Source organism: Dermochelys coriacea, chromosome 4, assembly GCF_009764565.3.
Source record: "Dermochelys coriacea isolate rDerCor1 chromosome 4, rDerCor1.pri.v4, whole genome shotgun sequence".
NCBI classification, from domain to species: Eukaryota; Metazoa; Chordata; order Testudines; family Dermochelyidae; genus Dermochelys; species Dermochelys coriacea.
Window position 1 is genome coordinate 11,127,666 of NC_050071.1, and position 24,321 is coordinate 11,151,986.

Here is a 24,321-nt window from a genome sequence, read left to right on the forward strand (position 1 = left end):
GCAAAGCTTTCGTGAGCTACAGCTCACTTCATCGGATGCATTTGGTGGAAAAAAAACCACCAAATGCATCCGATGAAGTGAGCTGTAGCTCACGAAAGCTTATGCTCTAATAAATTTGTTAGTCTCTAAGGTGCCACAAGTACTCCTTTTCTTTTCACTTAGAGAAGTGGCACTCTGCTAAACAGGTGATTTAGAGCAAAGCTCCTTTACCTACTGCTCCTTCCACCCTCTCCCAGATTTTTAGTATAAACCCAATCTCCCTCCATCCCCACATTCCTGCATCCCCTTTGGGTTTCCCATGAAGGTGTCCCATGGTTCATCAAGCAACCAAGGGACGAGCTAGCAGGTGGGTGATCAGGTCTAGAGGCTGGGGTAGACGGAGAAACAGCAACATTTTAGTGGGCAGACTGGAATGTATGCAAAGGACCTGTGGCTGGGGGGGGAGGAGGGTCAGTGGCGAGAGAGCCTAGTGTCCACTTGAAGGGCTCATCTGCTCAATGAAGCCGCAACACTTAGGGAACCTTTCAAGCACAATCTCAGCGCAGTCAAAAGGCGCTAACCCCAGGCCTCCTCTCCTGGATACAAGCCTCTGTCCTTCCCTACCCACCTGAAGCCTGCTGCTAAAATGCCCGCATTCCCCTAAAGCCTCACTCACCCTCTTATGCTCTCCCAAGCCCCACTCATTCTCTGTGCTGCCCATTCCCACATGACCTCAGAGCCACATCTCCCCCTGATAGTGCACACACCTCCATGCTCCCGGCTGCCCTACCTACTTCCCAAGCGACTCAGCAGGACAGCTCTAGTTAACAGAAACAGCTAACTCAGGTTGTTCTGACACCACCAAACCTTTGTATAACTCAGCTGTTACCCTGAATATGAAGAATTTTGTAAGGGTTTAATTTTAACGTATCAAAAGTGGCCCACACCCAAGAAGTCATCAATTAGCTCAAGAAGAGTTTGTGGATTATTGGTGTTAAACTAGAGGAACTCCAAGTAACGTGCTGAACTCAGGGCATTACTGTAAGAGAAGGAGTTTTATATGCTTCATCTGCAAACATTATCAAAGATTTTACGAAGCACATTACACAGAACACTCTCTATAGAGCTATTGAATTATTCAGCCAAATTTGGCTGATCCATTCAGGTCAATTATTTGCAGAACAAAAGTGTTTTAGTTCTGCTTTAATTGCAAGTCTCCATACAGACTTAACCATGGAGTTGCTACTGCTGCCTCCATATAATGTAGAGACCTGTAACAGGGTGACAAACTGCCCACAAACTTGAGTTTTAGCACACAAGATCGACAGTGGTAGAACAAGGGAAAGATGTTTGCCTTTGATCTTTTCTTCAAAGATCACAAAAGTCAGCATTTGTTCAACCACTGAAGTGCCCTTTAGAGTCTAACTCTTAATTTGCTATGTTTTTCCATTATTAAATTGTTGGTAACAAAAATTTAAATTGGTCATTTTTTATCATAGGTACACACACAAGTTAAATGTATTTCTTCAATGAAGCAGTCAGTTGAGTGCCATTGATTTGGAAAAAGTAGGGTCATCTAAGTTAACTGTTCTGTTTGAGATTTTAGTCTAGGAAGTTGTTAACTCTTTCCTTCCTTTCTGATAACAATGAAAAACAATGTGCATACATGACTTTACAAAAAACTGGAAGTAGATTCTACAGCGGAACCCATGCGAACGTGATACAATATTCTCATAGACCACAAGGAGCAAGACTTTACAACTTGCAGTTCACCCACAGCTTTCAGAAAAAAACCAAGTTCAGTTACTAGCAGACTCACATTAACACATGCCCTTGCTCTTCCATTAAGTTCTAGTGTCTTGATGCTCAAAAGAGTTCCGGATGGTAAACCCAACATCCATTTCCTTTTATCAGTGTGCTGAGGGGTCTATTTCCTCCAATAGTTTTGTTCCCATTCAATAGGTCTTAGACCAGTGGTTCTCAAACTTCTGTACTGGTAACCCCTTTCACATAGCAAGCCTCTGAGTGCAATTCCCCTCCCCCTGTTATAAATTAAAACCACTTTTTTATACATTTAACACCATTATAAATGGTGGAGACAAAGCAGGGTTTGAGGTGGAAGCTGACAGCTCGTGACACCCGCCCCGTGTAATAACCTTGCGACCCCCTGAAGGGTCCCGACCCCCCAGTTTGAAAACCCCTGTCCTAGACTATTATATGCAAAGGCCAAATTAAATACATGTCACCAGAAAAATCATGAGCATTTAATGGTAAAGGAAATATGGAAAAGGAAAATCAGAAAAATTAAATTGAAAATTAGAATGGAAGGGAAAGCTGAAGAGGGCATGAGGAAAAAGAAAGAGGTAATACACCCAAAGGATACTACTACAACTTTGATTTCCCACACGCTGGTCAATTACATTATTGCAGATGCTCTAGACTGGCTATTATTATGTGAAGTCATACTTAAGTTCTGCAAGCGGAGGGAAAGAGGGATCTGTGTTTATGAAGATTAGTTTTAGATGTTTCAGTAACAAATGGCCAGTCTCAGTCGACGTGTTAAAACACACTAAATGCATCCCAAGTCCTCCTGTTCTTTTTGCAGATACAGACTAACCGGCTGCTACTCTGAAACCTGAAATTAACAGATGAGGAACAAACAAGTGTGTAAGTGGGCAACTAGATCCAGGAAAGGATAGTAGTAAGAATATGGCATTATTGTGTATTACTTAAAAGGGACACTGTGAAGGCTGGAAGGGTCAAAGCTTGACTATTGTTCTGTATGACAGTTTCTCTTAAGTCCTTTAATGCTTCTTCTAGACACAAGAACTCTTTACGTCCATACTTGCTCACCAAAATCTTGTGCTGAGCCCTGGTATCCACTTTCATTAAATAGTTAACCGAGAAGTATTTAGACTGTTGGAATGCCAATAAACCCACTTAGAATCACGGGACAGACTAACATGTCCACAAACTGATAAGTACCTGAGCATAATGGGAAACGCACACACTTCAGGTACAAAAACAATTTTAAGAAATTGAGTTTTAAATTTGAGAGAAGAAAGATTATGAAAAGAATTTAGTACGGATTATAAAAATGTCTTACAGTGTCCTTTTTAACAGTGAAGAGAGCGAAGGTGAAAAATAACTGTGATTAGCAACTATGACTAGTAAAAGCAACATGCTATATAAATTGAGGTTTTTACCTTCCAGATCGTCTGTAAAGGTAGACAAAAGGAGGGAAAAAAAAAAGAAGAGAAAGGTTCACAAGTAAAACAGTGGTCCACGTCAGACGGCAGAATAATGGATTTCAAAGGCAGCCATCTTGAAATTCTGCCACCATTATTACTTTAATTGTCACGAAAGTGGCAGAACAAGACAACCCTGTACTCCTGCAATACTTCTGATCACACACACACACGTAATACTAGACCAGTAATTTTTGTTTTTAATGGCCATTTGAGCGCAATGTTCTTATGTCAGAGCCTCCCTCCTTTGGGGGGGTATTCTATCAAGGCCAGTGCCAAAAAACTGCTTACACCAGGGCTGCCTATTTGTTCAGAAACTCCAAATTACGGCTCTAGATTTTACCAGCGATGCCTGTGCCTTCGATAAAGGAGACTGCACGAGAAGAGGAAACTGAATGAACTTGCGGGAATAGGAATAAGAAAGAGAGGGAAACAATAAGGTGGGAATTTGAAGCAAGATTCCCATACATCTTATTAGTTCCTTTGAGAATTTCAGGCTGCAAGTCTCATTCAGCAATGCAAGGGAAGGCGCAACAATTCTAGAAAAGTGCCCAAGCACGATTCCATTTCTGCCCATATCTTGACATTACATTACGTTCTACGTGTTGGTCAACCTACACACCTTCCAGCAAGGCCTCTCTTCCAGGATACATTGCTCTAACTTTTGGAGAACTTGTGTAAGGAATTGTTCTACCCCAAAACCCAGTATCAGCTTTTCAAGTACAAAACTGAAAAAAATATCCAGCAGCACAATAGCAGAGCTACACAGAATTGAAATCAACAACCAGGTGGTAAGTGTCCTCTGGTTACTTGCAATGCTCTTGAGCTGTATGCCGAAGGCAGAGGTAGCTGCCTATGAATACTTGATTGTAGCCAGGAAGTCCAGATCCAATCACTCCATTCCTCAGTTGCCACAAACTGGTTATTAGAGCACTGCAGAAGTCTTACTGACTGAGGCTCGGGCATGCGGAGAAGTGCAGGCGCTATGTGCATGGCCAACATGAGCCAGGCCTGTCCAGCTCCTGTCTGACAGCTCGTTGCTGCTGTACCCAAGGCCCCTCACTCTGCCCAACAGCCTGAAAACTTGAGATTTTCGCTCAACTGGATAGCTGTTTTACACAATTCTATGCAGCAGGAATTTCCCCAGCTGTTACTGGTTAATAGTAAAAGGGAGCAAATTCCAATATACAGTCTTTAACGTGAAGTACCCTTTTTCCCAAATCATAATTATGATTTACAGTAGATTCTCTAACGATTTTATGTTTATATTAGGCTATTTAAGGATCATTTTTAGCAGTAATCATTTTGCAAGAGAGAGAATGTCAATTTTTTCTACAGTTCAAGAAAAAGCCTTCAAAGACCTCCAATGATCAATCAAATAGTCTCATTCTAAATTTGCCTAGGTGTGATTTTATCATTTAACAATGAACTGGGAACCCACGTCATGATGCCTAAGCCTCCTATTTAATCCCTTGGTTACCTTTTTCTTCTTATAAGCTGTTATAACGAGCAGCTAAAAACACCAAGTTTCAAGACCAAATGTATTATGCCTCTGGTCAGATGTGGAAATACTAGTGTGGGAGGGGAAGAGGTGTTTGTTGGGTTGTATTATTATTATTTCCATCCTAAATTGACAGCCGTTGCATGGCTGGCAATGAAAATATTTTCACACTCATGCACAGCCACCTTTGGCTTTCAAGGAATCCATATTTTCTAAGGAACAGTCATTGGTAAGTGAGCAAAAAGGAAGCCTATCGTTTAATCAGGGCCATTCATCTCAGTTTTAGCTTTAAGTACCAGATATTGACTAATCTGCAATCACATTTTAAGTCTAGTGTCAGATAATCCTTCTGTGGAGCATTGTTGTATTTTAGTATGAAACTACAGAGAAAATCCCCACTGAAACAGATACTTATTCCAAATATGTACTTACAGAAAGAAATGGGTTAAAGGATTTCATATTACTACAAGGCAAGTTACTGTTGACCAATATTGCTTGCATTCAGACAAATTATTGTAGTGGTACTATCGTAAGAAAGGACCCATTAAAGGAACAGTGTTTCGTAAACTGCATACCATTACATTTTTATCATTTGAAAGTAAATCATTATAGAGTAAACATGAATGTTGCATTTAACTTCAGGAAGCAATGACAATTGTTACTCCTGCAGGCTTACCTTGTTCTTCCTCTTCTAGATCATTCGATACTATATTGTAGAGAGTGTCCAAAGCATAGCCAATTATTTCGGAATCTGAACTGTGAACAGAAGTAACACTTTTCTTTAATGACTTATTTCCACTTTTTTTTTTTCCTTTATATTATTTCCTTCCTAGGACAGAGATATATTAGCAGTGACAACTGTAGTAAATGAAAACGCTATGTTGTCACAGGATTTTTTTTTTTTTTTTTTTTTACACATTGGAACACTTTACAGATGTGGAACTGTGTAATCACTGTAGAGTTCAAAATCTTCTTCCCTACTTTCATTCCCCTTGGGTGTAATCACTTCAGAAATTAAGAGCCAGTACAAAAATGCTCAGCAACGTAATTACTACCATGCCTTTCATTTCAGAAGCCATTCCATCTCTTCTGAGTATCTCCAAAAATGTCATTTCAAGATCAACTATACAAGTTGATCAGCACGAACTACCATTTGTTAGCTCTTTTTTCAAGCTGCGTTTGATGCAGTGATGTTTGCTAATCACTGCAATTGCAAGGAACCTGGATCACATATCTAGATTAATTTCTTTAGCACATCAGTTAACAAAGACATCTCTTTAGAAATCAAGGTATTTCATGGAAGATCTTAAGAGTTTTGCACGTTAAGATTTTGTACTTAACGCTGTAAACAAATTTAGGTTTAAAATAAAGGGACATCTTTCTAAGGTTGTAGATAAAATCACCACAATAAAGTTCCAGAAGCAGAAGTAATTTCACCAGGAACTCCGCTAGCCAGACAGCTGGACTCTTTCCCCCACTTCAAAGTTGTGAGACGCTAACCCTCAGCCCTCTCCAAAAACCCCATCAAACATCTGTCACTTTTGCAGCGTGCCTTGAAAAGCACCAAGTTCAGGCTATTTCAGACCTAAGTGGGGAGCAGTTCCAGAGTCTCAGAACACTCACATGGAACTTCCTGCCAACTTCCTCTTTTGTAAGGGTGATCCAGCTTGAGTGCCCCTGCTGACCACTGCTGTGGCAGTATGGCACAGAGTAAGAGACAATCCCTCCAGTAAGACAGTCTCAGGCCATTTAGGGCTTTACCCATCAAAACCAACACCTTGAACTCTACTGGGGGATCAATGGGCAACCAGTACAGATCCCAAAGCAATGGTGTCACATGCTACCAGCAAGATGTCCTTCTCAATAAGCTTCAGTCTCTGAATGGTTTTATTAAGGGTATAGACCAATATAGGGAGCATTGCAATAGTCTAATCTTGAGGAAACAAAATCATGGACAACAGTAGCCAGGGACACATAAGAAAGGAAAGGCAGCAATCTCCTAACCAGACACAGACGGGAAAAAGATCACCGAGTTACTGCTGTAACAGAACTGCCAAACAGTAGCCACAGGGTTTAAAATAACCCCACTATTTATGGACCAAGTAATTAATGGTGGACACACTCTTCAGTTGCTTCCCCCAACCCACCATCACCACCTAAGTCTTGTCTGGATTGATCCTAGTCAGCTTGCTTTCATCCATGCCCTACTCTCAACTAGACATTGGCTGAGGTGTTGAACTGCACTGTTCAAGTCAAATGACAGACACACAGTTGGGTGTCAGCAGCTTACTGAAAACACTGCGTTTCCATGCTCTTCACTAACCCTTAAAATGGCCCCCTCCACAGATTGGAGAGGAGGGGTGACCAAATGGCACTCTGTAGTACCCCACACTTCAGAGTTCTTCAGGAAGAGGAGCAAATTTAAACTATCTACTTCAGTAAAGCTAAAGGCATTTTAAAAATCAAGTTTTCTTTTCACCATTTATGGTTTACATTCTGTACTGCATTCAGCTTCCAGAATAAAAACAGAATAGCCAGTTCCCAAACAGTTTCATTTTCCGATTCTCAGATCTGAACGGTCACATGTGGATTGCAAATCAAGCAAAAGAACTTTAACTTAAATGGCAATAGCATTCTGTTGGCATAAAATGGAAACATATACTAATATTTTTTTTGTAAAAGCCTGGTTTTACAGATCATAAGTGCTGACCTTAGAGTGTTGCTGAGCTTTAGGACAGCAGAACTTTTGATCATGTGTAGCCGCAGCATTAGCTCAAGAAACCAATTTTCTGTAGAACAAAATTAAGTGTTTGCATTGCAATCAGTCAGGGAATTGAGCATGAGGGAAGCCACAAAAAGTAACATGTTGAAACTATGGCTTTGTCTACACTAGCACTTTTGTTGGTCAAGGGTGTGAAAATAGGGTGAAAGTGTGAAAAATCAGGACAGGAGGTGTGTGGGGGGGTAATAGGCGCCGATATAAGAAAAAGCTCCAAATATTGGGATTGTCCCTATAAAATCGGGACATGTGAAAAAAAACTACATCTCTGACCAACCTAAGTTTCACCAACAAAAGCGCTGGTGTGGACAGTACTATATTGGCAAGAGAGGCTCTCCTGCCAATATAGCCAATACTGGTCGTTGGGGGTGGTTTAATTATGCCAGCAGGAGAGCTCTTTCCTGCCAGCAAAGAGCAGCTACACGGGAGACCTTATAGTGATTGGTACAGCTGTGCCACTGTAAGGTCCGTAGTTCAGACATAGCCTATAAAGAGACCATGGGAAGAGTGGAACAATACGTTTACTTGAAACACAGAAGAGGAACATTTCTGGGCTGGGATAAACAAGTCTAGAAGTTGGAAGAAGCAACTCAAATCAGAGAAAAGAGGAAGATCGTACTTGGATGGGAGAAGTGCAGAAGAAATGTAACTCACCCAGTAACACATGACGATACAAACCAAGATGGTTTATTTTTCTACTAGGATCAACATATGAATCTGCATATGCCACTCACATAGCACTGTCTAGGTGGGATTAAAGTCAAGTACCGAAGTGTGATCAAGTGGAAAGATGCCTATTCACTACACATGATCGCCTAGTTTAAAAAGCACATGAATAAAGTTTCACACATTTAAACAAAGAGTAGCATGCTGGAAGTTTAAATGTTCTCTCTTTTTGCTCAAGGGCTATCTATCTGACTGGCAGGAGACATATTTCTTAGCATGCAGGGGTAATATCAAGATGCTATTCTGTTAAGTTACATCACAAAGACTTTGTCAACAAAAGTGACTTTCACACTAGACCAGTGGTTCTCAACCTATTTACCATTGCGGGCCACATATGCAGCCCACAATGTTTTATGTGGGCCGCATCCAATACTACCTGTATGTCCCTGAGGATGTCACATGGACCGCAGCTGTCTGCTGATTGGGCCGCAGGTTGAGCACCACTGAACTAGACATTAATAATGAGCTCACAATTTCAGAAGTTAGCACTGGAGGCTAATCATTCCTGTCAAACTAAAGTTGCTTCAGTTGCTCTTAAGCAGTTGTAAGACATCATAGAAGGACAACAGAAAGCCACTTCAATAATCCTAGAGATGGTAGAAATTGGTGAGAATATTCCCATGTGCAGGTTTATTGAAATAATTTAGCAAAAGACACCTTTCCCGGACCAAAGCACAGATTTAGAACTATGAACCTTTACCTTTCGGTCACTAAGCTCTTATTCTCAGTTTTATAGGGAGACATTTACTCTCAACTGGCCACCCTCTCCTCCAGCCAGGGGCTTCCCTAGTCTTCATTGAGCCTTCCTTGTTGCTTGCCCCTCCCACACCATCCCTTCCAAGAGCGAGCCAATCCCCATAGCATTTTTTATTCCCTGAGGCCTGGGATCCAAGGCTCTTCGCTAAAAGCCAGCAAGTTATTCCCCATTTTGCTACTCTGTCCTACCCCAAACAAGTAACATTCCTGCCTAATATTCCTGTATCCCCATGCTTATGTTAAGTCACAGAAAGAACACAGACAGGGTTACTACCGAGGCACAAGCCCAAGACAAGTCTAGATCAGTGTGATAGTGCAAGTGACAAGCACTACGCCTGCATGACTCCAACTTCCAGCAACCCGAGCAGCAAAGGAAAATTAGCTTTGAAAGCTGAGTCCCAGATCTGTGAACCAACCTAAGGATTAATCTAAGTGCAACACTCCTCTACACTTAACATATTCTCCATTTTCCTTTGTATATAACTGTCTCGACTCAGAGCTAGCTGCTGGGCATCTGGGCTCAGTAACCTGCGTACCAATCGTTCCTACCCTACAGGTCAGACAATATTCAGATACCTGTGGCGGTTGTTCTTTCCCTCTGGGAACGTGTGACCAGTGAATTTCAGCGACCAGGGGAGCCTTCTTAAAACAAGTCTATTTCAGAATTTACCTGCCTTTCAGTTGTTTTCCTCCCCTATCTGAGTAGCAGAGAGCAGCAGGGGAAGTGTACGTGGGCAACATAGCAGATGTAAATTAAGAGAGCTGGGCCCCCCAAAGTGAATGCCCCCCTTCCAGACTGAATAGCAGTCACAGGCAAGCCCTCTGCTCCTACTCTGTCTGTCCTTTGGCCACATGGGAGGGTTCCCAGGGGAGAAATGCCTGCTTGCTTCCTGTCTCTGGTATTTCACTGCAGCCATACCAATAGGGTCAGCGGGGTCTCTAGCTCACCAGTGCTTGTTTTCTAGCCCTGCTACAATACGTCTCCAAGGGGAAGCTGCCAACCCTTGGCGCCAATATCAGGCTATTGACGTGCCCTGGCATTCAATTCCCACTTTTTCTTGGTTTTGATGTGAGAAGATGCTCTCCTGCCCACCACCCTCCTTACTTCCACCTGAGAGTCCAAGGTCCTTGTGCAGGCAACGTATAAGCTGGACACCCTTGTGATTATTTCTTACCCTAGCTGTGTGTGGAGATGCAGGTGGGTAAGAGACTACATTATTATACACTTCCAAAGTGGAAGGGAAAGAGCAGCACATGATGGTGATGCCACAGTAGTGGATGAAAATACAAAGAGGAAGTTACTACACACAGTGCTGTCAAATGCTATAAGTAGATCAACTGGTGAGGCAGCTTACATAAATAATCTATGTTCTTCCTTCTGACACGGGGACAATTTCAGATGAATATCATTTTTCCCTTGACAGCAGCACTTTCAACACCAGTAAGCTGTAGTTATTCTATTACTCCAAAGCCTTAACCTGTCAAAATGAACGCTGTTCCATATAAAAAACATTGTACCAACCCTCCAAATTACGTACACCAGTAAATAAGACTGACTGATTCCATATTTAGTCCTCCTAATTACAAATTGTTAAATTATATCTTATCCTCCTTTTGCCCTAACACATTTGTTAATATTTATATACTTGATTCTTTAGTCTATTAATATCATGACTTCTGATTTGTTAGTCATCCAGACAGGACTAATTTTACATATTTTAAAATTAGCAAGTTTCTGCTGTATTTACACACACTTCTGTATCGCCATTATTACCTTATCGCTATTATAATTTGCCATCCCTAAATTTCTTTGTTTCCTACTTCCTTATCTTATGTACATGTTTGTAAGCAGGTCCTGTAAGCAAAGTTTAATCTGTCAGGAGAATTACTAATAAAATTTAGCATTCTGTTCACATTAATTACAGGTCTGGTTTAGTTTTATTAAATACTATTTCAGGATGTAGTTTAAGAAAACTGCGACTCAGTTCATTTTCATAAGTTAAAATGTGCTTACCGGTCTGTCTGGAGAACATTGATAAGATGTTCCATAGCCTGGAACCCCACCTCCAGGCGATATTTCTGTCCAGAAAATAAAACATTAAGAGTAGTATTAAAAATGAAATTAGTAATATTGTGCAAACTGCAGACTACACTTTTAAATGGAATGCCACAAAAGGCACTGTATACGTTCATGGTACTATAGAAAAAATACAACACATACCTTTGATAATGATTTGAGAGCACGTACAGCATCCCTTCGATCATCCAATAAAGTAGATGAAGCTACGCGGTCACAGAGTTTCTGAATCTAAAACAAACAACATATAGTTGCATCAAGAGAGATCCAGTAACACTAATTCCATAGCAAATTCAAGATCCTCCATAGCCAGCAGCTCAGAAAACTAGCATGAAACAACTGACTATTTTCCTATTTCTTTTGTTCGGATGGTAAATTAATTTACTGCAGAACAGAACACTTGGAAAACAGAATATAATGATTGAGATATAAAAATCTAGAATGAGACAAGAGCAAACTCAAAGTTCACCAAGGACCAAAGTAAGAACCAGTAGAGATTCCTAATAGAACATTTAATTTTAGAAATTCTGCTGAATATGCCAGTTCTTTCTATCCCACTTCACTTTTTAGAGAGAACAGCTTGTTTAACTGGATCTTCACATACAGATGAACAGTGAAATGACTAACTCCCACCCATAGTAACCACCATTCAGCCTTCCCTAAAGCCACACTCTGCCACACAGGGAGCTTTCTGATGTTCTGGATCTCAGCGCGTGCACCCAGAAAAGTAGCCACAAGGTGATCTTTAGTTACAGAACACAGAAAGCTCTCAATAGACTGTTGGCCTTGCCTGCACAGTGACTTTTTGCACCAGTGCAGATACAGCGTACAGAGCAAGGATTTTCACTACTGCAATCGTATTAGTGTAGGCACACTTGTACAAAAAGCAACAAGCATAACCAACACAACTCTTGCTGTGAAGTAAAGTTATGCCTATTGGCTGACTCATGGAACTTTAGAGAAAGCCTCTTTGGTTATTTAACTCAGGAAGGAGCAGGATAACGGTAACCTCATCCCGCCCCAGTGACATTATTGTTCGTACCTTTTCCTTAGTATCTAAAAACTGTCCTCCTTTTCAATCAGACACTATATTATTTATCTGGAAATTAAGCCCTTTCCAGTTACATATGAATTAACTCTACCTTCACAGGACTTGTGCATCCCATAGGACTCTAAAGTTACTTAACCAAACTATATACAGCTTTAATATAAAAAGAACAAGATTTATTGTGGTAGTGTTATCTTCATACAGAGCCAGAATGCATGTACCTGGCCATGCAGCCACAGAACCCTTGTAAGTAGTACTAGCTACAAGAAAGTACACATATACTTGACCCTCACGCCCTGCAGTCTTCATTTTTTTTCCATATTCTAGTTTTAAAGGAAAGGGCACTGTTTTACTCACCATATAATACAGTACACAATTTTTCATGCAAGGATCTCAAGTCACTTTACAGATATAAATTAAGCCTTGCCATCTGTGATGTATCTTATCTGTTTTTACAGATGGGGATGCAATGGAGAGGGAATCATACAGCAGGCCAATGTCATAGCTGGGACAAAAACTCTTGACCTCCTTTCTCTAACTACTCTCTTCTACTTTATGAAAAAAGTCACTGATTTTAATAAATTTATATAATTCAGCTGTGTTTTGATGTACTCAGACCTTAAACTGAGGAAATTTTCCTCTGTGTTTATTTTACATAGAAAACATGAAGGTTTGCATAACAAAAGTTAGATTTACCCTAATAACTTAAACAATTTCATCCTGATCATAAACTAACCCCTTGCTCTCCAAAACAAGGACTACAACAAATACAGCAAATCCTATTTATAAAGTAAGTGACAACAGCATTTTCAAGCAACTGGAGTGATTTTGGCTTGCCTGTAACTGTAACTAGCCTGAAGGTGTGGACTGTCCACTCTGTCCATTGTAAATGTTCCTTTCTGGATAGCAGAGAGTGTCAGAAGGATTGTCTACACCACAAAATTAGGTTGAGTTAATTTAGGTCAACATACAGCCACTGCAGTAATTCAATCGGCTGTTGGTGTCCACACTACACTCCTTCTGTCAACGGAGCGTATCCTCACCAGGAGCGTTTGAACTGACTGAAGTGGGGCATTGTGAGGCACTGACAGCCCTATGGGGCTCCCCACCCACCTGGGGTGACAGTCCTAGCTGTGAGCCCTGCCCAGGCTCAATTTCACAGCACAGAGATTACCAGTGGTGAAATTGACATTCTTGTCAATTTCATGATTCCAACTGTGAGCCCTTGCTGCTAACAGAATGACAGCCAACAGCCTATGTAAGTAATACAGTGTCTACAGCAGGGGTCGGCAACCTTTCAGAAGTAGTGTGCCAAGTCTTCATTTATTCACTCTAATTTAAGGTTTTGCATGCCAGTAATATATTTTAACATTTTTAAAAGGCCTCTTTCTATAAGTCTTTAATATATAACTAAACTATTGTTGTATGTAAAGTAAATAAGATTTTTTAAAATGTTTAAGAAGCTTCATTTAAAATTAAATTAAAATGCAGAGCCCCCTGGACCGGTGGCCAGGACCTGGGCAATGTGAATGCCACTGAAAATCAGCTTGCGTGCCATAGGTTGCCTACCCCTGGTCTACAGGGACACTGCCTCTTGCTCTATGCCTATAGGGGAGGTGGAGTTATTATGTCGGTATAGCAGGGCACTTACTTGGGTGGAAGCAGCATTCTAGTGTAGACACTGACATAATTAGGTCGACATAAACTGCCTTATATGGACCTAACTCTGTAGGGCAGACCAACCCAAAAACGTATAAGATCCTGCTCTTTCGCACAAGATATTTGTCAGTTTCACTCCACTTACTTGTTTATAACAGGAAAGGCAAAGAGATAGAGCATGCAAGCATCTTTGAGCCAAAACCAAGCTGTCCACTCTATTTTCAGAGACAATAACTTAGAAAATGCTTCTGTAACAGCAAACTTCAGCAACAGCAAACTTCAGCTATGTTCCTAATTAGAGGTTCTTTAATATTTTATCCACAGTTTAATCAATCATTTTTTAAGATAAAAGACATAAGAGAAATGATAATTTTGGAGGGTATTTTTACATTTTAAACCCTGCATAAGGAATTAGTTGCTAAATTCTGCACTGAAACCTTTTAACCCCCACTTTCAAGAACTAGCCACTCAGGTGGTGAACTTTTATGGTGACTAAAGTGCAACTTCAATTTGGTCTACAGAATAAATGCAAACTGTAGTTGAGCTATTTTATCTTGAGAATGTTACTCACAAGGGGCAGGAAAGCGTGACTTGTTTCTTCCTTACCAAAGCCAAATTCTGCTCTCTCACTGCAGATTTACACAGATGTATTTAAAAGCCTAATCTGACTTCATGTTTGAAAAACGTGGATCATTAGGGAAGAGTTCTCCAACACCGCTACATAGCTGAAGCGTAAGGTACAACAGAGGACCGTCACCAGAATTCTGTTTCTTTCAGAACCACTCTCTCAGAATAAAGGAAATAATTCCCATGTTTATCCCCCCCCCCCCCCCCGTACTGTTCCTCACACACACTGTTCCTCTTGTCAACTGCTGGAAATGGCCCACCGTGATTATCACTTTATAGTGTGTATGGTAACATTCACTGTTTCATGTTCTCTGTATTTTCCACTGCATGCATCCGATGAAGCGAGCTGTAGCTCACGAAAGCTTATGCTCGTATAAATGTGTTCGTCTCTAAGGTGCCACGAGTCCTCCTTTTCTCCATTCAAGCTACACTCCAACAGGCTGAACGTCCATCTGTTTAAGGGCCTCCTGTAAACACCACATCTCCCAGTCAGGGTAACCAGTTGCTCACGCTTAAATTGTAGGGTCAACAGACACTAGCCGTGTCCCTGTAAGAAGCCTCAAGACGGGGGTTTAGCCTGGTTACAGCAACCGGGTTTCACCCGGTCTCCGGGGCAAGCTACCTGTGGACGCTCAGACGCCAGCCACCCCCTGTGTAGCAGGTCCCTGGGCGGCAGTGAAGGGCGGCCAGCTGGGCCCAGGCTCGCTGCCTGCGGAGGAGGAAGCCGCCCCTGCCGGAGCCGGGGAGAAGCCGCGGCCCCACCGGGGAGCGCAGGCCCCGGTCAGCCTAGGGAAGGGGCACCGCGCCCGCTCGGGGGCAGAGCCGGAGACCCAGCCCGATCCCGGGCCCAGCACCCCGGGCTCTGCGCCGGGGCGCGCCCCAGGCCCCGCGGCGGGCGAGAAAGGCGGCGCCCCGGGGCCGTGCGTGGGCTGGGGCCGCTCCCATCGCAGGGGGCCCGGGCCCGGCCCTCCTGGCGCTGGCGGCGCCCGGCCCGGCGGTGCGGGGTCCCGGCCCGACTCACCGTCTCGGCCCCGGAGGGCTGGGCCCCCCCGGCGCTCTGGCCCCCCATGACGCCCCGCAGGAAGTTCATGGCGGGCCCGCCCCGGCCCGGGCTCGCGCTGCCCTGGCCCCGCTCGCTCCGGCTCCCGGGGACGGGGGCAAGTGCGGGCCGCACCCGGCTCCACCATCCGGCCGCGCCGGAAGCAGCCGCGGCGCCTGCGCCGAGACGTGGCAGCGACGTGGCCGCTCAGAGGGCGAGAGAGGCGGGGCGGCCCCGCTGGAGCCGGTCGCCAGGCCCGGCCCAGCCCGCGCTGGGCGCCGGTGGGGGAAGGGCTGCGGGGGCGTCAGCTAGGGGCAGCCGCCGCAGGCACGTAGCTCCTGAGCCCCCCCCCCCACCCCCACAGCACCTGCCTGCGCCCCCACGCCCTCCACCAATGCCAACACACAGCACCTGAGCCCCCCACCCCGTGCCTGACTCCCCCCCACAGCACTTCTGCTCCCACAGTGCCCGAGGACCCCCCCCGCCGACCAGCACATATCTCCTCTGACCCCTTACAACACCTCAGCCTCCAACCTGACTGACACCCAGCACCTCAACCCCCTCACACTCACCAACTCCCCCCATACAGTGTCTGAACCCCACCCACGGCACCCGAGCCTCTCCCAGAACTGACACCCCACACGCACCCAGCACCTGAGCCTCCCCCCCCATGCACAGCACCTAAACATCCCCCAGCCCTGACCAACACCCACATGCAGCGCTTGAGCCTCCCCCACCCTGTCTAGACCCTCCCACACCGTACTTCATCCTGATCAACACTACAGACACCCACTGACCAACCCACACAGAGTATCTGAGCCTCCCCATGCACCCACTCCACACACACTGAGCCTCAGGGCATGTCTACATTACAAACTTAAGTTGACCTAACATAGGTTGACTCACAGCTACCACAATAATTACTGTAGTTTTTCATGTCCACATTACCCTCCTTCTGTCAGTGGTGCGCATCCTCACCAGGAGCTCTTCCACCAACTGAAGAGGGCCAGTGCGGGTTGGGGGGGGGAAAGACACCCAGCTCAGAGAGTCTCGGGGTGCCTGAGCTGTGAGCCAGGGGGTTCACAGCAAGGAGCCTACCACCCTTTATTGTTAATTTCAGGGCTCCAGCAGGCAGCTGTGAAATTGACAAGAACGACAGCCAACAACTGATATAATAAGGCAGCGTCTACAGGGACACTGCGTCGCCCTAACTCTGTCAACATAATAAACCTGATGCCTCTTGTGGAGTTGGAATCGTAAGTGCCTCTCATACAGGTGGAGTTATGTCGGTGTAGTTAGGGCATTACAGTAAGTGTGGACGTTCACATTAGGTAGACCTAACTTCATAGTGTAGACCAGGCCTGAGTCCAACACACAGACCAAAACCCCACCCTTGTCTTACATTCTACATTCCCACACATGCACACCCCATTCCTCCCTCAAACACACACTGACCCATCCTTTGTCACACAGTGACCCACACAGCTTCTCCACTGTCCCATACATAGCCATTTGGGGCAGCATCATGTGTAGGATACTGGATTAGATAGGCTTTTTGTTATGTTCTTTCCTATTGAGAACCTTGGCGACTATTAGGAAAAGCAAGTTGGTACACTCATTCAAAGAAGAAAAAAAAAAAAAAAGATTTCTTTAGAAAGGAGAGTGGTTTTTTTTTTCCTTCCTTTTACTGTCACCTCTTCTACTCTCTGCTCTAGTTTCCAAACTGAAATTGGATGCTTTCTGAGTATTTTGGTTTAAGCTGAAACCTTTAATCATTTGGTATAGTTCATAGCAAGGAGATACTTTACTCCTAATTGAAACTTATGATTATTACATAGAGCAGTTGGAGTCAGAGAAATGTGACACCTAATTCCCGTTGAAATCTTTACCTCCCCCTACCCCAAGTGTCTGAGGACTTCCTATCCATTTTGAATTCTTCCATTGTGCAGCATCACCCTTTCCCATGGGCAGCATCTCTTCTCCCTCAAACCAGAGCCAGATCAGGTAGATAAGGAGACTCACTTCTGTATTTACTTTTATTTGGGTGACAGGGGAAGTAAAGAAAACAATCCTGGTCTCTAGAAAGTTGTAGTCACAGCTAGGCTCCAGCAACTTTGAAAAGTATCTATGAAAACAAAAACAACCAAGTTTAAGATGACATCTCAAACCTTTCTAGACCACTAATATGCCAACTCTTGCTTAAAAACCCCCAAACACATGGAAGAGGTTGAGGTGAAAGTAAGCCAGTAGGGTACAGCGTACCAGTAAAAGCCTGTACGCAGCCGACCGTACTGGCAGGGGGCAGCTTCTCTGGGGCCCGGCAATTTAAAAGGGCCCAGGGCTCTCGGCAGTGGCTGGAGCCCCAGACCCTTTAAATCACCACCAGAGCCCTGGGGTAGTGGTAGTGGTGGCAGCGTCCAGGAGCCCAGGATCCTTTAAATCACTGCCAGGCCACTCTGAAGGGCTGGCTAGTGGAGTCTGGCCCCCCAACCATGCCCCTTCTGCCTGAAGCCACGCCCCTTACGGTTGAGCCACCCCTCCTCCTTACTCAGGACCCCAGCTGCCTTGCATACTGCTACGTCCCTTTAACCTCTTTCCAGGGGTGAATTTAAAATATCTATACTTCCCTTTGTGATGTTCCCCTCTGGGATGTTCCCCCAGGGTTGTGAGTTCAATCCTTGAGGGGGCCCATTTAGGGATCTGGGGCAAAAATTGGGGATTGGTCCTGCTTTGAGCAGGGGGGTGGACTAGATAAACTCCTGAGGTCCCTTGCAACCCTGATACTCTTTTGTTGCTGGGTAGGCCAGTGCCCTTTGTTTCTGTGAGGCTGGGCTCGGTTGGGTTTGTCCCATACATGCCCTGATGAGATGTGAACTGCCTCTCTGTTCTTGGAGAGTTTTTGCCTGGGCTCGCTTTAAGCCATGAGGATACATTTTCAGCCTCAGAACTACATACATGAAATTGTAACCTATAACATCTCTATAACAACCATGCTCAGTGCATCATGAGCCTTCCAAAGATACCCAACATGACAAACTTTGCATTGGATACCACACAAGCATTTTATAAAGATGAACATGGGGGTGTAGGGTGTTCCCCCAAGGTACAGAGAATCACACCCTTCTTAAGGTAATGGAAGTTAGTAGTTAAAAGCGGATTTGTGTATACAGTATTCTTAATAGTTTTGATTCAATTTAAAGTTTTGCAGGACTGATGTAATTTAGTTTTTCCCCACCTAACAACTTCCTAAGTACCTGTTTTCCTATGTATGCGGATGGGATCAGAAGTATTAAATTCATATTCTGCTTTACCTATCAAGATGACAGCTTCATATTTTGTTCTTAGTTTTTAATGGTATTTTAGATATTTTATTAAATATTTAATTAAGAATAAAACCTAAGCGACTAGATTAGAAGATTGCATTAATGTCACTTCAGAAGAAAGGTACAAATTGAGAATTACAGGCTCTCAAAATCATTTTAAAAATTTTTCACAAGTTTGAAGATCAGATTTTTCCTATTATTGTGGTTTGAGAACCAAACACTGTAGCCAGCAATACACCTAAACAAAATCAATAACTCAATTTTTTAACTGCTGTGATACTCCAAGCTATCTGTTTTCACTGTGCTAGAAATAGTGTATGTTCAACTTTGACAGGAATACCCTAAAAGGGTTTTTTTTTTTTAAAAAAAAAAAAAATCACTTCTATGTATCAATTGTCTCATACTGAACACTAAATTTCCACATTTACAATAGGGGGAAAAAGAAAAAAAAAAAAAGCTTTTGGCTCTGACATTTCATATGGACCCTGGGGAGGGGGATGGGTGGCCATGTGTCCCAGGTCAGCAGTACCACCTATTGGTGAGGGTCCCACACTACTGTGCTTAGTAGCTACAGTCTCCAGGGGGAAAGTAGAATCCTAGCCCACCCTACTTTACAACATTCCCACCCAGGGCCTTTCAAAGCAGTAGGCCATATACACGACCTAGGGTCTAATACCCCTACTCACACTTCCTGGGTCATTTCCTACCCGTTTCCTGTACCTGTGTTTGTTTCACAGCTCGGTCTCAGACCCCTCCTGGTTTCCTGCCTGCAGGTTCATCTGCAACACCCCTTCTCTCAGAGACAGTGAGTTATCACTCTTAGCTAACACAGTCAATCAATCAATGACTTTCCAGCTGTTTGGCTAGGCAGCTAAAGTACATTCCACCCATGTACTCTCCTTCTCAGTCAGCCTACATACTGAGCTGCTCCCTTTTGAATGTTCTCACCACGAGGAACAAGTCCTGCAAGGGCAAGGGGGTGTGGCTTCCTGCAGGCAGAGCAGCTCCTTAACCCTTGCCTCACCAGTGTGGGGTTGATACACCCCATCACAGACCTGAGATTTACTAAGCATTGTTTTTATCCCAAAACTTTATTGGGTATGCAAGACAGTTCTGGTACTCTGCTAATGGCTGGAAGGAAGATCATGTAGGTCTTTAATAAAAAAAAAAATAATTGTTTGCAAATGGTGCTTATGATGAAGCAGAGCCAGCCAGCACGGCAAGGGTTAAAGAGAACCTTTGGGTCCATCTAGCCCAACCCCGTTATACCTGCAGCCAATGCCAGGCATGGAGGGGGAAGAAAAGGAGAGAACCTGGTTCAGTTCAGAGCTGATTTGTAGAAGGGCAGGAGCTAGTTGTCCCTCTAATTGAGGGATAGGTCGCTAACTTGCCCACCAAGGTAGCCACCTAGGAGGAAACAATGTTATCTCAGCTGCAGGAGGCTATAGAGGAGACCCACCCCATAGTTTGAGAACCACTGTCCTATGCTATACTACCTTATTCCAGGTTTTCTTCTTGCAAGTGCAGCCCCAGTGCATAAAGCAAACAAAGAGAGAGACCAAGTGGACCCAATATAGCAGTGGTAGAACCCAGGCTAATAATGCTATCCAGAACTTAGCACCGTAGCCTTTAATCTTATTGGGATCCAGTGGACGGGCGAAGCACCTAGTCTCTCACCTAATACCATGAGTCTTGGGAAAAGGGGCAGAATATAAATACTGCCTGCTTTCCTTCCTCTAGGAGATCATGTGTAGGAAGTTGGAGCTGTTGGTAATCTGGTGATAAGAAAATGTTATTTCATTGTTGAACCTTGAAAAGATTTTTTTTAATTTGAATTTTAACATGAAACTTTGAACATGGGGAAGAGTATGGATTCCCAGCAGAGACGTCTGGAGGGGGAAACCTTTTTGTAGGGATGTTTACATCTTTTAAACTTTCTCCAAAACCTCTTATTCAGTTTGTTACTAGAGACTTTAGCCATTTAAACACAAATTGCATTGATTTCACTAAAATCAATATTTAAACTGAGCTAAAACAGTGAAAATTCCTGTGTGAACACAATGAAGCTGGCTAATAACTAGCTTAGATTGATTTAGCTTAGTTCAGTCAGTTATTGTCTTAAGCTGGTTTATATAGTAATTGAACGAATTAGATTGCTATAATGCGGTTTTAAACCAGTTTAAAGTGTTTTCCCCACACGCTCACATACACAGAGGATTTATGCTATCATAACAGAGGCTGTGTCTTCACTGCAAAAGTGCTTTTTTACATCAAGATATCTATTGCAATGTAAATCCTAGAGACCAGGCAATTTAGTTTTTACCAAGATAGTTAGTTGAGAAAAAGCCTACCCAAGCCCCTCCCACTGAGAGTTCACCTGGACTGGCCATGTTGAGGTAAAACCAACCTTGCCTGGTTGTTACAAGGATTTTACATTGTGATAGGTATCTTGATAGCTATTTTTTGCTGTGAAGAAAATAACAGAACCAATTAAAAATACTGAAGTTAGTTACAATTCCTGCGACAAGCTGACAGGGCTTTTGGGTGAGAGCTTTTAACTGTGGAATTGCTCACAACAGGTCAGAATGAATCTGCATGTTTTCAGTGCATGACCCCAAACCCATCACTTCCCAATTTTTCTTTCTGATAACTTACATACGTTTTTCTAATGGAAAGATTATTGATGACATGGGGGAATATATTTTTCTAAGCACCAGTAGCTGGACCAATTAGTGGAGGAAGAACAGGGTCCTGTGTGGATACATTTGTATTTGGCACCTAAATACCGGTGATGGATGCATTAGAAAAGCCTAGTGTAAACTGGAAAAAGCAATGCCCTTTGTGAAGCATTTTCTTCTTGGCAACCAGCTAGCTGCTGCTTGTTCAATTGCTTCCTATCCCCAGGGAATATACTGTTTCCTGGTTCCTCTCTTTATGTTTCTGTGGTTTAAATTATTATATAAAAACATATCCTGACTCACTATTTACCTTGTTCTGCATGGGCAAGACCTTCTTCCTCAGCCTCCCTTCCCCAAAGGGAATTTCACAAATACATCACTGCTTTCAAAGTTGAATCTAGTTTGCAAAATCAATTTTTTAAAATTAGGTAAAGAACTGCCACTTCGAAAACACAGGTACTGTTTGTGTGTGTGCATGAGTTGCACCTGCATCTACATTCAGCGGGTCACCCTTGTCCACAAGACTGCAAATTCCCCTCCCCAAGCCCGGAGCTAAAAACCTCCTCCCCGCTACCCTTAAGGTTAGTGCAACTGCCTCCTGTTTTGCCAATTCCCATCTCCACCGGTCTAATGGCGCTGCCCAGGGGGCTGGCACTATCCCCCCAGCACTTGCCACTGCCCGGGACTGCGAAACCCCCTTTCCTGATTGCCCCGGCTCATTGGGTTGGAGCGACCCCCGCAGCTAATGCCATTGCCCCTGCTGGTTGGGCTGGAAGGGTCCCGGCAGCGCGCGCCACCGCCCCGGGACTGCGAAGCCCCTTCCTCTTAGCGCCCCTGCTGGTTGGGCTGGAAGGATCCCCGGGCCTCGAGCTAAGCCGCCGGGCATGCGCCTGGGCGGCGAGGGGCGCGAGCGCGCGAGCGCGCGCGCCCGCCGCTCTGCGTCACGCGGGCGGAAGCGGGTCGCGGCCGTTCAACCCCGCGTGCGGTTCGGCGGGAAGTGAACGTTCCACGGACGTCACCGCGGGGGCGCCGTTGATTGGCGGAGGGTGGTGACGGGGGTTCCTGCCCTGGAATGCAGGGCGCAGGGGCGAGACAATAAGGGAGACGCGAAGCGAGCGCCCGCAGCCCGCGCCGCTGCCCCGCTCCCCGAGCCGCGCCGTGACCGTGCCCAGCCCCGGCCGCCGCATCCCGCTCCCGTTGGGACCCCGCGGGAGAGGCCGCGCCGCGCTCCGCCCGCCCCGCCCCGCCCCGCCCCGCCCCGCGCGCGCAGACACGTCCAGGCCCCGGGGAGCGCCCTGCCCCGAGCCCCGAGCGCTGCCGTAGGTGAGTGCGGGACGCGGCCCGGGCCTCCCGCCACGGGGGGCCCAACAGCCGCGCTCCGCCGGCGTGAGGCGGGGATGCACGGGGGCGGGGGCCCGAGGCCCTGCGGGCCAGGCCGGGCTGCGCTTTTCCCCTGCGGGCCGCAGCCGTGAGGCGGCTCCTACCCTGCCCCGGCGGAGCCCGCCGCACATCGGGCGGCTGGAGCCGCCGGCGGGCGTAGGAGGCGCCGGGCCAGCGGGGCGGTGGCCCGCGGGCAGGGGCACGGCGCAGCGCTGCCCTCGGTTCAGATGCGGGTGGCTCCATCCCCCGGCTCTCCTTCCCCGGCCCGTGGCCGGCAGCGCTGCCCGCTCCCCTGGGGCATCGCGGCTCCCCGGCCCGGCAGTGCCTCCCCTCGCCCTCCAGCCTGGGCAGCGCCGCCGCCGCCGCCTGCTCACCCGTGCAGCCATGTCCCTCCTCGTCCTCCGCTCGGCCGGGTCCCCACTCGTGTGAGGGATGGTCCAAAGCCAGCTGCCTTGTTCCTAAACCCCTTACATGGATGGATCTGCGGGGGGGGGGGGAGCTGCTCTCTGCTTCTCTCTTCCTCCATCTAACACTGAGCCCCCCTCCGACATGGCTATAGGGGGCTGTCAGACCCTCCTCTCCTACAGGGCCTGACATCGGGAACAACCTTCCTGCAGGCTTCAGCTAAACCAACTCTCAGGGAGTATCTCTGCTCAGCATGTTTGGTTCATGGTTCTGTGCCTGTTAAACTGAAGGGAGCAGGAAAAATGGCCAAGGTAGTTTTAGGCAGCGTATGCATGGGGATCCCAAAGTAAGCAGGTGCTAGTTTTTCTGTTTTCTTTCCGATCACCTCTTTAATATTCAGTTTTGAGTGCCACTCTTGGGAAAAGTGACAGACTGGAGAGTTGTCGGAGATTACAATAGAAGGGTGCTGCTAGGCTTGATTTGAGGAAAGATGTCATTTGCTTGTGAAAGGGTTATAAAGTGACAGGGAGGGAGGGTAGTTTCCAAATAGCAGAAAGGATTATACATCAAGGAGGAAGAGGTATTAGTTGGCATATGTGGAAGTATTTAGGATGCAAATAAGAGAGGGGTTGGTAGAGAAGATAAAACTCATAAGCTGATGCCAGAGAGCACACCTGAATAGGAATCTCAGCATCCTCGTCCCTTGCTGGGGGTGAAGCTGGGTTATTCATCTAGAGGGGTAGTCAACAGGTCAATGCTAGACTCTGTGGGAGAGAGCTGTCTCCTCACTTTATTTCCCCCCTCCTTGAATCTCTGTTCATTTAGAGAACAGCAGTAGAGGTAACATCAAAGGGTGAGAGAGGTAGTGGATGGACCAGCTTCTTTTAAAACAAATTTGCCATGTTCTCTTCTGTTCCTTCCAGGAGCTCTGTTGATCCTTGGGTTACATTGGGGTCAAAGGGTATGTCCCTTGTTTATTACACCAGATTTAACACTGAAATTGGCAGATACCCATGTGGATTAGAAAAGGTCCTCCCTGATCACCCTGTACAGGTTTAGATGTTCTGTGGTGTGAATGTTATGTGCATATTCAAAG

General features: G+C 45.3%; 2 protein-coding genes and 1 long non-coding RNA gene across 7 annotated transcripts in view; 1 reads left to right on the plus strand and 2 right to left on the minus strand.

Moving 5' to 3' along the window:
- The window catches only part of USO1 (USO1 vesicle transport factor), a 63,451-nt gene extending 47,839 nt beyond the window's left edge, over window positions 1-15,612 (minus strand). For 2 of the 4 annotated variants that reach the window (XM_038400446.2, XM_038400443.2), the window contains exons 1-5: window positions 15,422-15,607; window positions 11,211-11,297; window positions 11,004-11,068; window positions 5,405-5,484; window positions 3,186-3,197 (exon numbers count right to left, since the gene is read on the minus strand). In XM_038400446.2, coding sequence (XP_038256374.1) covers window positions 3,186-3,197; window positions 5,405-5,484; window positions 11,004-11,068; window positions 11,211-11,297; window positions 15,422-15,490 — 313 coding nt within the window. In that variant the 5' untranslated portion in view covers window positions 15,491-15,607. Of the gene's footprint in view, window positions 1-3,185; window positions 3,198-5,404; window positions 5,485-11,003; window positions 11,069-11,210; window positions 11,298-15,421 lie in introns of all 4 variants that reach the window. The other 2 variants (XM_038400445.2, XM_038400448.2) reach the window with 2 other exon arrangements.
- Window positions 15,613-17,116: 1,504 nt separating this feature from the next.
- LOC122460052 lies at window positions 17,117-21,971 on the minus strand. The gene is made up of 3 exons (XR_006281109.1): window positions 21,816-21,971; window positions 19,483-21,738; window positions 17,117-17,564 (listed from the first exon to the last, which is right to left on the minus strand). It is a non-coding gene; the product is annotated as an uncharacterized LOC122460052 (long non-coding RNA).
- Window positions 21,972-22,699: 728 nt separating this feature from the next.
- The window catches only part of G3BP2 (G3BP stress granule assembly factor 2), a 49,266-nt gene continuing 47,644 nt past the window's right edge, over window positions 22,700-24,321 (plus strand). For both annotated transcript variants that reach the window (XM_038400453.2, XM_038400454.2), the window contains exon 1: window positions 22,700-22,763. The gene's annotated coding sequence lies outside the window, so the exon portion shown is untranslated. The remainder of the gene's footprint in view (window positions 22,764-24,321) is intronic.